This window comes from Nanorana parkeri, unplaced genomic scaffold, assembly GCF_000935625.1.
Source record: "Nanorana parkeri isolate BGI_ZX_2015 unplaced genomic scaffold, ASM93562v1 scaffold46, whole genome shotgun sequence".
NCBI lineage: Eukaryota > Metazoa > Chordata > Amphibia > Anura > Dicroglossidae > Nanorana > Nanorana parkeri.
Window position 1 is genome coordinate 2,891,785 of NW_017306314.1, and position 12,732 is coordinate 2,904,516.

The 12,732-nt window shown below is 41.8% G+C and overlaps 2 protein-coding genes across 2 annotated transcripts in view; both read left to right on the forward strand.

Annotated features, from left to right (window-relative positions):
* Positions 1-297, forward strand: part of BUB1 (BUB1 mitotic checkpoint serine/threonine kinase) — a 36,808-nt gene extending 36,511 nt beyond the window's left edge. The window contains exon 25 of the mRNA XM_018572972.1: positions 63-297. Within this exon, the coding sequence (XP_018428474.1) occupies positions 63-258 (196 nt within the window). The 3' untranslated portion in view covers positions 259-297. The remainder of the gene's footprint in view (positions 1-62) is intronic.
* A 1,246-nt stretch (positions 298-1,543) lies between these two features.
* Positions 1,544-6,838, forward strand: LOC108801001 (mitotic checkpoint serine/threonine-protein kinase BUB1-like). Its single transcript, XM_018572979.1, has 5 exons — positions 1,544-1,629; positions 3,376-3,543; positions 4,937-5,114; positions 6,422-6,528; positions 6,643-6,838. The coding sequence occupies exons 1-5, from the start codon at positions 1,544-1,546 to the stop codon at positions 6,836-6,838; spliced, it is 735 nt and encodes a 244-aa protein (XP_018428481.1).
* Positions 6,839-12,732: the final 5,894 nt, after the last annotated feature.

The following is a 12,732-nucleotide window of genomic DNA, read 5'->3' on the forward strand; positions in this document are numbered from 1 at the left end:
CCTTATTGGAACACTTTATTTGCTTGCCAAATGTGTCAATTATATATTTTTGTTTATTTTAGAATGCCAGATGGAGAACTGTGGGTCAATTTTTTCCATACCTTATTGAATATCCCTGACTGTCACAGCCCATCGCCCCTCCAAGCCCTGCGGGAGAAACTCACAAGGACATTCCAGATGATGTATACAAGCAAAATAAAATCCCTGCGCAACAGACTCGTTATCCGGCTTCTGGAAAACAAGCCTACGAGGAGATAAAAATGTTTCAGTTACCAATCTGTATTCCTTCATCCACAAACTGTGTATTCTCCTGCCTTGAGAAAAAGCACTTTGCCAAAACCTCCCCTTGTACAGGCTGCTGTGATGTCTTTGCTTCTATCACAGTTTTGAAGACTTTTTATTTTGCTCGAGATATTGTACAAACTTTGCAAAGAAACACATTGTATTAATGTATCAATGTGATCTTGTAATTCATCCAAAACTAGCCCCAAGTCCTGCTGTACGTGATTAAATATGGCTTTAGTGGTTTTAAGTAAAAGATTGTGTTATGAACCATCATACTACTAGAAATCCTTCCTGCTGGGTTCTGTTACTGTGTACGTAGTGGCTTTTACCTTCCCAAATCCTCTAGAACTTGGTTTGTGTGGCTGCCATATGTAAAATACAATGCTATTGCTTTGTAATACTGAAGTGGCTGCACGTGGAGATCTCTTGTGGCGAATCAAGTCATGCCATAACCATTAATTACCTATTTCAGTTCTAATTACAAAATGTATTTTAAAGTTTATGTAAAGTGTTTTTTTTTTGTTTTGTTTTGTTCCTTTTTGGTCTAGTAAATCTACCATTGAACATCTCCTGTTACATCTGTGTGATTAGTGCAAAAAAATCCCTTTTCATCCTGCCAGATATCCATTGCTCTCCTGTGGACTAGGCAGTGTTATCAACCTGCCCAGTTTGCTGTGAACTACATGAAACCTCCCCTTTATGGCAGGGGGGTGGGGGTGTTAAAAAGCCTTCTAATTTAACAACACTGTACCTCCCATAGGCACAGTTCAGCAAGTAAGTGTTGTTAACCTAGGACAGGATATGTTTCTTGGCAGGATCACAGGGTGAAAATATTAGGGCCAAAAAAATCCTTTAAAGAAAATTTTTGTGGTTTTGTATTTATTTTCTCCAGGACTAAAAAAATAAAATTGTACAAAATATTTTAGTTGGATAAATATGGGGGGGGGGAAATGCCATTATATAGACTCGGTAGATCAAGATAAAATTGACAAGCAGCATCTCATACTTGCCTCCTACCTTACATTAAAGTCACAAATGTTTCCCTCCCCCCCCATGCTGCTTTATGGACTTACCTTAAATTATGCCTCTTGATCCGATCATCATTTTCCTTCCACTTGTATTGAGCAATCCCTCCAGCACCGGTGGCGGTCTCTGATCCAGAGCAGACTCCTCCTGTCCTACGGTGTCTGTCCGACGTGCAAGCTCACGGCTGCGTGCATTCACTTCACTGTGTCTCTCCTCTTCACCCCTGCCGTAGATGTGTACTGCGCCTGCTCTCATCCTCCGGCACAGCCGCTTGAGAAGCTTCAGATCTGAAGACTGTAGCGAGAGGTGGAGACACGGGTAAGTTTTTTTGACCTTTTTTTGGTAACTTTTTTTAATTCATTTTTTTAAAACGTTTTTGCATATATCTACTGCTTGCTAGGAGTAGATATCTGCAAAAAAAGTGTTTAATTCTACTTTAAAGGAATTCTAAAGTCGCAGCCTGTACTAAGATCAGCATTGTAATAGGAATACATACTATCGTTTTTTTAAAATAATACAATCAAGTTTGCTTTGCATCTCTTTCCCTGCCGCATGATGTGACATAATCTCAATTTCTTAAGACTACATAACCATAATGCATAGCTTCTAGCAAGCAATGATGATGATACATTGTTCAGGAGTTGTAGTTCAGAAGGCAGCATGAGCCCCAGGACATCAGGGGTCCCTGTGCTTTTGCATACGCTTACGCAGCTGATATGTCAGAAATGGTACATCCAGTGCTGGACATGTGAAAATGAAGGAGGCCTTTGGTTTTAGGATAATTGCTGTTATTTTAAAACTAAAAGCAGCACAAACGTAAATTTTTGCGGCACAAAAGCAGCACAAATGAATGGTATATTTCTTTTTAAAATGTAATAATATGGGGTGCAAAGTGGTTTCAGCAACTATAATGCGCAATATCTCTGAACCCAAAGCGGCACAAATGTTCATTTTTTGCGGCACAAATCAGCAGGAAACGAATGGTATATTTGTATTCAGCTTTTACAAACATGAGGTGACAACTTCACACAGCTACATTTCCCCATGAGTGCTGACAACACAGAGCTTTTTTGCAGACTGAGTGGTGTCAGCGCTGCCCAGATGTCTTTTGGTAAACTGCTTAAAGCATCCCCCTATTCTGCAATATCAAGATAAAAAATGGGGAAGTCTAATTACTCTTTGCTGTTACACAGGAATTGTATACAAGATACAAGACAACTCTGAATTTCTAATAAGAACAATGGGTACTTTTTTGCACTTATCAAATAGATATGAAAAAACGCTTGTATGATTAACGCTTATATTGATTCAATATACCAAAGGGTAGCAAATTATAGTTGTTTATTGTTAGGGTTATCATACACTTTAAAGAAGAATTCCGATAATTTTTTTATTAACCCTTGCAGTGGGGCTACTCCTGCACTGCAAGGGTTAACTGTTCGTTTGTGTCTAGGTGCTAAAATAAAGCTACACTCACTCGAAGCTCCGAGCTAGCCAGCTGTCATGGCGCTCCCTCCAGCCTGTCCCCTCCTCCCCAGCACATTGGAATGTTCCCCAGTGTCCTCATGTGTACAGTATGCACAGTGTATAGACTTGATAATTTACTGGACCTTAGACTGCTGCAGGGGGAGAGACATTCCAGGGATCGGTCTGAGAAGAAGCCGGCACCAAGCTTTGGATTAGTATTTCTTTGTTTTATTTTGACCTAGACACAAACGAGCAGTTAACCCTTGCAGTACGGGGATAGCCCCGTTGCAAGGGTTAATAAAAAAAATCTTAAGTTCTTCTTCAAAGGTTAATTTCACCTTAAACAGATGCCAGAGAGTTATCTGCCTGACAATTGCTTATTTCTCTTGGGAACTCTATTGGTAAGATCTCTGTGCTTGAGTTCTGTGGTCTTTACTCCTTCTACTACTTCTGTGTCCATCATGAGGGATTCTACTTTTCCTGTTGGATTTTTAATTTACCATATATTAGGGATGCACCGATACTAGTATCGGTATGGGTGCCGATACCGAGTATTTGGGTGAGTACTCGTACTCGCCCAAATGCTCCGATACCTAGCACGAGTAAGAATGTTATTAATCTGTACAAGAAATTGACAGAGAAGGTGATGCCTGTGCCACTGGTCATGTATTTTGCCATCAATATCCTGTACATAGTGGAACAGCTCCATAACATTGGCATCATCCATGGTGATATAAAACCTGATAACTTTGCTCTGGGTGAAAAGTAAGTTTTCTGATTTGCAAAATCTTAGTGACCCTAAACTCAGGAGTTAAACCTTAAAGCAGTGATCTCAAAGTACCAGCCCGCAGCCTGACCGCGTACCTGACTTACGGGAGCAGCTACAGGGTCTGCATGTCTGTCGCATGCAAACCAGGTAGCTGCTTCTGTGCCAGCACTGGGATCCTTTCGGCCAGCGCTCTATCTGTGAACGCTGGCCGAAAGGATTGACCTTACTAATCAACCACTAGATCATCGGGGATCGATGTGCCTCCTCAGTCTCCTCCCCTTAATAAAGTGATGGAGAGAGGATCGTAGGGCTGCTTAATAAAGTGATGGAGAGGATAGAAGGGGTGCTTAATAAAGTGATGGAGAGGATAGAATGGGTGGCTTTGAAACTAATGATAGTGACGACACCACTGTGTACCATGCTTTTTAGAATTGGTACAGGTATACTGAAATGTTTTTGCTTTTTTTACAGTTCAGCAGGTAGTTGTGAGGAAACCATTTTTAATCAGGACATATTGTGTGTGTGTGTGTGTGTGTGTGATCAGAGAAGGGTTTTCTGAAATCGACCCTATAGGCCCGGATAAATGATTCTTATTATTTGCAATGGTTGTCCTTCTATAAACCTGTACATGAATATGGGAATAGAGACAAAGATTTCTAGAGTTTTATTTCTATATGGTATATTATTACATGATAGCAGCACCTTTTAGGCAGGTAATCTATCGGATATCTGAAGGCGACTGCCCAGTGCACATGACATAACTTTCATTGGAGTCAGCTGGGTAAGAATGATTGGCTGCCAAGTTATTTATAGAAAAGCTTCTAATGCACCCTGAGCAGCCCAACTGTTGCCTCCTCTCACTCCCACCTTCATTTTGGCTTTGAGCTGAAAATTTGATGCAAGGGTTTGCCATAAGTGTCGGACTCGGCACTGCTTAACAAAGTTTGTAAACCTTTGCCCAGAGAGTGGCCATTAAATGTTTACATATTCTTGACAGGCAGTAAAAAAAATGCTTCAAAATGACCCATCTCTGACATATCCTAAAGGATTTAACGTTTTCAGTTGGTGTCTAAATGCTTAGAATCACCTGCTGGTTGTTCATATTGGAGGTTTGTCAGTCTGCCGAGATCTCCTCTTTGCAGAAAGATGATCAGATTTCACTGCCTGTGCTGTGAACATTGAACATTCATTTTGCCACAATGTATATAGATGCAGAGATGATGCCGCTTGTTCAGAATAGTTAAATAAGTTTGTGTACTGTGTGATCTCAGCACAGGTTCACTTTTTAAGCTGTAAATATAAAATATATATATTTTACATGTGTGCTCCCTAATACAATGCAAATGTACAGCTCTATACATGTCTGATAATAGTGTTTGTGCTTCTCAGCTTTATAGATCATGAATCTTGTAAACTGGATCTGGTATCGCATGGACTAGCTCTCATTGATCTGGGTCAGAGCATAGATCTGACACTCTTCCCAACAGGAACAGCTTTCAAAGCAAAGTGCGAGACATCTGGATTTCAGTGCGTGGAAATGCTGACCAATAAACCCTGGAACTATCAGGTACACATTGAGGGTTCTCTTTTAAAGGAAATCTGTAGTAAGGAAGTATGGCGTTGCCATTTATTGACCATTTAGTCTGCAAATAGTAGCTGTCTGGCACACTGATCCTTCTTCCTTCTTTTTTTTCTCTTTCCAATTATGTGATGACAATGTCAGGGTTGGAGCTTACTGAAGGGTGTAACCATCTCTTGAGGTTTCCTTGTCGGGTGATCCAGGGAACTCGGAGGGTCACCTTGGGAAGGGGGTGTAACCCACCTAAATATGTTACATAACGATTCTCCTGTGACTTGGATTGTACTTCTTGGATATACTTCTTACCTTTTATTCTTAGTCTTCTTCTGTCTGTTTTGCTCACAGCACTTTCAGCCCATCAGTATATGTGGGTCATGTTTTCCCCACAGCTGTCCTTATTTAAGCCAGCACCCCATACTGCCTTGCAATCCTACCATTGGGACATCTAGCTGTGTTCTAGGCCTTACTCTGAGCCACGTTTTGAAGTGTCTAAAAATATTTTACTTCCTGAGGATTAGATACCCTTCCTTTCTCCACATTGCACATGAGGGAGTCTCTCCATCAGCCCCCCCTGACCTCTGTCTGTATACTGAATGTTGCTCTGCATTCTCTCCTATTTAGCTGGCCTACTTTACTGAGACACCTCCTGCTTTACAGGTTATTGTTTCTATGTGGCAGGATTTTTTTCCTCCATCTTCTAAATATAACCAACCAGCCTCAATATTAAGTGACAGTTCCTGCAATGTGTCTTTAAATTCTTTTCTGTAGTGTTAGGAGGGAGATAATCTGCTAATGTTCAAGCTATCCACTCTGCTCTCTATCCTTGCAGTCTTAAAGACCGTAGGTTAGTTAATTATGACCAGTAGTCACCCCTTTCTCTTTATATGGGGGCTAAAATTATGTTTACTCCTTCCATCAGATGCAAAGCAGTATGGACAGTTGCTTGTCTATAACAGGTTCTGGGGTTTTAAACTTCATGAACATTATTTTGGCCTATGTTCTTTGGTGCTCAGGTACCTTTCCTTTGTACGCAGTTAAATTTGGCAGGAATAGTAATGGGCTTGTTCAACCCTACAGCTGCCATTATTCTTTGTCTCATCTGTAAATATCTATATGTAATAAGATAACATAAATATAAAGAAAGAATGTGAAAGTAAAATAAGAGTGACTTTAAAGTCTTTCAACAGCTTTGTAACAAAACCTCCTGTGTACACATGTGATAAAAGCATACCTACCTACCTACATCTGATACTGCAAATGAAGCACTGACATTGTACTGGTTGCTTTCTCTCCAGACAGACTACTTTGGTGTAGCTGGAACAGTTTACTGCATGCTGTTTGGCAACTACATGAAAGTCCATGAGGAGTGTGGTGTTTGGAAGACGGAGGGAAATTTTAGACGGTCAGTTGTGTTTTTGATGATTACTATTATCCTCTATTACTGTGCATTCATACCTTATTGGAACACTTTATTTGCTTGCCAAATGTGTCAATTATATATTTTTGTTTATTTTAGAATGCCAGATGGAGAACTGTGGGTCAATTTTTTCCATACCTTATTGAATATCCCTGACTGTCACAGCCCATCGCCCCTCCAAGCCCTGCGGGAGAAACTCACAAGGACATTCCAGATGATGTATACAAGCAAAATAAAATCCCTGCGCAACAGACTCGTTATCCGGCTTCTGGAAAACAAGCCTACGAGGAGATAAAAATGTTTCAGTTACCAATCTGTATTCCTTCATCCACAAACTGTGTATTCTCCTGCCTTGAGAAAAAGCACTTTGCCAAAACCTCCCCTTGTACAGGCTGCTGTGATGTCTTTGCTTCTATCACAGTTTTGAAGACTTTTTATTTTGCTCGAGATATTGTACAAACTTTGCAAAGAAACACATTGTATTAATGTATCAATGTGATCTTGTAATTCATCCAAAACTAGCCCCAAGTCCTGCTGTACGTGATTAAATATGGCTTTAGTGGTTTTAAGTAAAAGATTGTGTTATGAACCATCATACTACTAGAAATCCTTCCTGCTGGGTTCTGTTACTGTGTACGTAGTGGCTTTTACCTTCCCAAATCCTCTAGAACTTGGTTTGTGTGGCTGCCATATGTAAAATACAATGCTATTGCTTTGTAATACTGAAGTGGCTGCACGTGGAGATCTCTTGTGGCGAATCAAGTCATGCCATAACCATTAATTACCTATTTCAGTTCTAATTACAAAATGTATTTTAAAGTTTATGTAAAGTGTTTTTTTTTTGTTTTGTTTTGTTCCTTTTTGGTCTAGTAAATCTACCATTGAACATCTCCTGTTACATCTGTGTGATTAGTGCAAAAAAATCCCTTTTCATCCTGCCAGATATCCATTGCTCTCCTGTGGACTAGGCAGTGTTATCAACCTGCCCAGTTTGCTGTGAACTACATGAAACCTCCCCTTTATGGCAGGGGGGTGGGGGTGTTAAAAAGCCTTCTAATTTAACAACACTGTACCTCCCATAGGCACAGTTCAGCAAGTAAGTGTTGTTAACCTAGGACAGGATATGTTTCTTGGCAGGATCACAGGGTGAAAATATTAGGGCCAAAAAAATCCTTTAAAGAAAATTTTTGTGGTTTTGTATTTATTTTCTCCAGGACTAAAAAAATAAAATTGTACAAAATATTTTAGTTGGATAAATATGGGGGGGGGGAAATGCCATTATATAGACTCGGTAGATCAAGATAAAATTGACAAGCAGCATCTCATACTTGCCTCCTACCTTACATTAAAGTCACAAATGTTTCCCTCCCCCCCCATGCTGCTTTATGGACTTACCTTAAATTATGCCTCTTGATCCGATCATCATTTTCCTTCCACTTGTATTGAGCAATCCCTCCAGCACCGGTGGCGGTCTCTGATCCAGAGCAGACTCCTCCTGTCCTACGGTGTCTGTCCGACGTGCAAGCTCACGGCTGCGTGCATTCACTTCACTGTGTCTCTCCTCTTCACCCCTGCCGTAGATGTGTACTGCGCCTGCTCTCATCCTCCGGCACAGCCGCTTGAGAAGCTTCAGATCTGAAGACTGTAGCGAGAGGTGGAGACACGGGTAAGTTTTTTTGACCTTTTTTTGGTAACTTTTTTTAATTCATTTTTTTAAAACGTTTTTGCATATATCTACTGCTTGCTAGGAGTAGATATCTGCAAAAAAAGTGTTTAATTCTACTTTAAAGGAATTCTAAAGTCGCAGCCTGTACTAAGATCAGCATTGTAATAGGAATACATACTATCGTTTTTTTAAAATAATACAATCAAGTTTGCTTTGCATCTCTTTCCCTGCCGCATGATGTGACATAATCTCAATTTCTTAAGACTACATAACCATAATGCATAGCTTCTAGCAAGCAATGATGATGATACATTGTTCAGGAGTTGTAGTTCAGAAGGCAGCATGAGCCCCAGGACATCAGGGGTCCCTGTGCTTTTGCATACGCTTACGCAGCTGATATGTCAGAAATGGTACATCCAGTGCTGGACATGTGAAAATGAAGGAGGCCTTTGGTTTTAGGATAATTGCTGTTATTTTAAAACTAAAAGCAGCACAAACGTAAATTTTTGCGGCACAAAAGCAGCACAAATGAATGGTATATTTCTATGCAGTCACCAGTCTCTCTGACCCCCACCCAACGCGGAGCCCGCACTGACCTCTGAGAGCCTGCACTTGCCCTGATAGAGCTGCACTGGCAACCGAAGAATCGAACAGCCTGCACAGCCTGAATATGTAGCCTCATCTTATTAGACCATGATTAGATTATTAGGCGTTGGACCATGTGATTTACAGTATAGGTGGCGTTGGACCATGTGATTTACAGTATAGGTGGCGTTGGACCATGTGATTTACAGCACTGGCACTGCACTTGCCCTGATAGAGCCGCAGCCTGAATATGTAGCCTCATCTGACTAGACCATGTTTAGATTATGAGGCGTTGGACCATGTGATTTACAGTATAGGTGGCGTTGGACCATGTGATTTACAGTATAGGTGGCGTTGGACCATGTGATTTACAGTATAGGTGGCGTTGGACCATGTGATTTAACAGTATAGGTGGCGTTGGACCATGTGATATACTGCAGGCCTCAAAATTTCCACTCACCCCCTCGCAATTGGCGCGTGAAAATTGCGTGAGGGCGAGTGGAATGTCATTGAGGGGGTGTATTCCAGTATTAGTATGAGTACTGATTTTTTTTTTTTAATTTTTTTTTTTCTGTACTCGCCAATACCGATACCGGAAGTCCCATTTCAGGGAGCCATTCTCGTCAACAGGTGACGAGAAAGCATGGAGATGGCTTTCTGGTCAATCAGGAAGCCGGGCAATGTGTAATATCACGCTGTCCGGCTTCCTGATACAGGAAGTATCGGGCTAGGCATCGGAGCATTTGGGCGAGTATGAGTACTTGCCCAAATACTCGGCACCGATACTAGTGTTGATATCGCTGCATCCTTATTGGAAATGGCATGTATTGGAGCCGCCCACAGCCATGCCTCCCATTATCAGTCACCGCTCCCGCCTTAGTCATGCCGCCAGTACTTGTGGCGCCTCCCATGATCTTCAGTACTGCCCAGCCCTTGACATAACACACGGAGCGGTGAGCTCTGTGGTGGAAGGGCAGCGGTAGTAGTGAGTGCCTTTCCTTGCTGTGTTGTAGCTGTTTCCTATAAGCTGAAGGACTGGAGAGGGTTCTGCATATAGGTGGAGGCAGGATGGTGGGGAATACCCATAATTATTGGACCAAGTGAGGGATGGTGGATAGTGTGGAGTGCTTACTAGTCACAGAGGGGGAGCTCTGTGTTTATAATGGCACTACTAAACAGAGTTTGGTGCTGTGATTACACAATACAGGTTCGGTCTTGGCTTTGACCCCTCACAGCTTCCTAGGGCCCTGATTACTACTGACCGGCACTCTGTGCGTTACTTCCTCCTGACCTTGGCAATCTGTGCATTACTTGATCCGGACCGCTGAACTCTATGCGTTACTTCCTCCTGACCTCCTCACTTTGCATTACTACTTAGCTTTGCATTATTTACTTCTGAGCAGCTGGCTACACCAAATAGAATGCCACAAAGGTCTCTTCCATCTCATTTAAAATAGGAATTATCTGATATGGATCAATATGAAGAGTCAAAAACCATAATTCTTTACCGTACATTATGGAAATGGAGGCATGATATTCGATTTGAAGACCAGGGGTGTATCTGCCGTGAGGGCGCTGAGGATGAGGAGGCCGTCCAGTCGGGCGCCGAGGACAAGGAGGCCGTGCTCCAAAGAGGTCAGGCCATGCAAGGTAAGATGACTGTGCTGGCAGAGCCCAGCTTAAATTCTGCACAGCCCACCAAAGAGTCTCAGGTGTGCTGTGCAATACCCTTGGGTTGGCTCTGCAGCCTGCTAAGCCCACCACAGATCCTGCACAACCCCCCTGAGATCCTGCAGGATCTGTTAGGGGACTTTGTCGGGTCTCAGGGGGGCTTTGCATGATCCATAGTGTGCTCTGCAGCCTGCAAAGCCCACCACAGATCATGCAGAGCCTTCCTGAGATCCTGCAGGCTCTGTGGGGGGCTTTGCAGGATCCATAGGGGGCTCGGCAGCCTGCAAAGCCCACCACAGACCCTGCAGAGCCCGCTTGAGACCACATCCGGGTGGGGTAAATTTAGTGTGGGGGGCGAGTTTTGTCTTGCCTAGGGAAGCCCCAAACCAAAATACACCACTGATGAAGACCACAAATGTATATTCTGCTACATTTTGCAACTGGTTTTGTTTAACTGCCATTGTTATGTATGATTAGTATGTTTTAATATTTGCATTACTGATTGTACCTTACCTAGTGACGACATGGGTCCCAAAAAACTCTCCAGTTCCCAAAATCGAAAATGTAAGGTGCTTATGAATTTAGAGGACCAGAAGAGTGCAGGGGATTTAAAAAAGTTCTTGGGAAGATCAGTTGCTTCGGAAACACTATGTGCTGAAGAAGAAAAACTAGATGACTTTAGCTGCAGCAGTCAAGCTGATGATGTCCATCTTGAGAAGAATGAACCTTCAACATCAAGTTCATGTCTACAAGATCTGGATTCAAGTGCTCTCTCTAACCCACTGTCTTCTAATAGTCCCCCTGACTCAGTGTATTCTGAGACAACATCTGAAAGTCTATCAGATCCTTCTTTGTGGCTGAAATTAGTTTCTAAGAATGTTGACCGTATTTTGGCCCGGTGCAGTTAACAAATATGGAGTTTAAAAAAGATGTTCATAATCGCCACTTCTCTGCTACATTCTATAAGCGACAGAAAGTGGAGAAGAGCAGACAAGGAGATGGCTGGTGTACTCTCCATTTGCAAATAAAGTTTTTTGTTTCTCTTGCAAGTTATTTGACAGGAATGCAAGAAGTTCTTTGGCTTCAGGAGGATCAGAAGACTGGACATATATGGAAAATTTTCTCAAATCTCATGAAACCTCCAGCAGTCACTTTTTTAGCTCAGCAGATGTGGATGGAAACACAACTGAGATTGAAGTCCAAAAGTGCAATTGGTCACAATTGACAATCTCTTTTATGAGCCAAGAAAGACAACATTGGAGATCAATAATGGAGAGGCTGCTAAACATTGTTCAGTTTTTAACTGAGCATAACTTGGCATTTAGAGGATCTTCAGATTCTTTTTTTACACCCAATAATGGCAATTTTCTTGGGCTTGTTGAATTTCTGGGAAAATATGACAATGTGATGGCAGAGCATTTACGCCGTGTGGCCTCAAAAGAAACAGCAGACCACTACTGTGGAAAAACAATTCAAAATGAAATAATAGAACATTTTATTGGGTTTCAAACAGTAGATGACACAGCTAGAAAGGGACTGGCTGACTTCCTCCTTCAATTTCTATCTGAAAAAAACAACTGAATATTGATAATTGCTGTGGACAAGGGTACGATAATGGGGCAAATATGGCAGGAAAAAACAGTGGTGTCCAGTCAAGAGTTTTAAGTATTAACCCAAGAGCCATATTTGTACCATGTGGATGTCATTGCCTTAATCTCGTCATTGGTGATGCAGCACGGTCAGGCAAGGAATCACTAGAGCTGTTTGGAGTAATTCAACGCATTTATGTTTTATTCTCTGCATCTGTAAAGAGGTGGAAGATTTTGACAGACCATGTATCTGGCCTCACGTTAAAGCCTCTATGCACTACCCGGTGGGAATGTCGGATCAACTGCCTTAAACCTTTCAGGCATAATCTTGTTGAGATACAGGATGCATTGATTGCATTGTCAGAGTTAGAACACACAGAACCAAGTGTCTGTCACGAAGCTCTGACATTGTCTCAGCAGGTTGGCAATTTCAAATGTATTATGGCATTGTGTTTGGTATGACATATTGTACCAAGTCAATATTGTCAGTAAGGCAATTCAGTGCGAAACAGCGGACTTGATTCTGGTTACAAAGTTAATAGAAAAATGTAAACACTTTGTGCAAACCTTCAGAGCCACTGGATTTAAAAGTGCATTCCTTAGCGCAAAGGAAATAGCTGAAAAGCTTGAAGTTGAGCTTGTTTTTGTACCATCTGCTCGCATTCAGAGGAAGAAGGC

What these genes read in the sequence shown, in the direction of transcription:
- LOC108801001 (XM_018572979.1), top strand. Translation starts at nt 1,544, where the DNA reads ATGTGTACTGCGCCTGCTCTCATCCTCCGGCACAGCCGCTTGAGAAGC. An exon ending in AGCGAGAGGTGGAGACACGG is followed by an intron (nt 1,630 to 3,375) that starts GTAAGTTTTTTT and finishes TCCGATACCTAG; the next exon opens with CACGAGTAAGAATGTTATTA. An exon ending in AACTTTGCTCTGGGTGAAAA is followed by an intron (nt 3,544 to 4,936) that starts GTAAGTTTTCTG and finishes TGTGCTTCTCAG; the next exon opens with CTTTATAGATCATGAATCTT.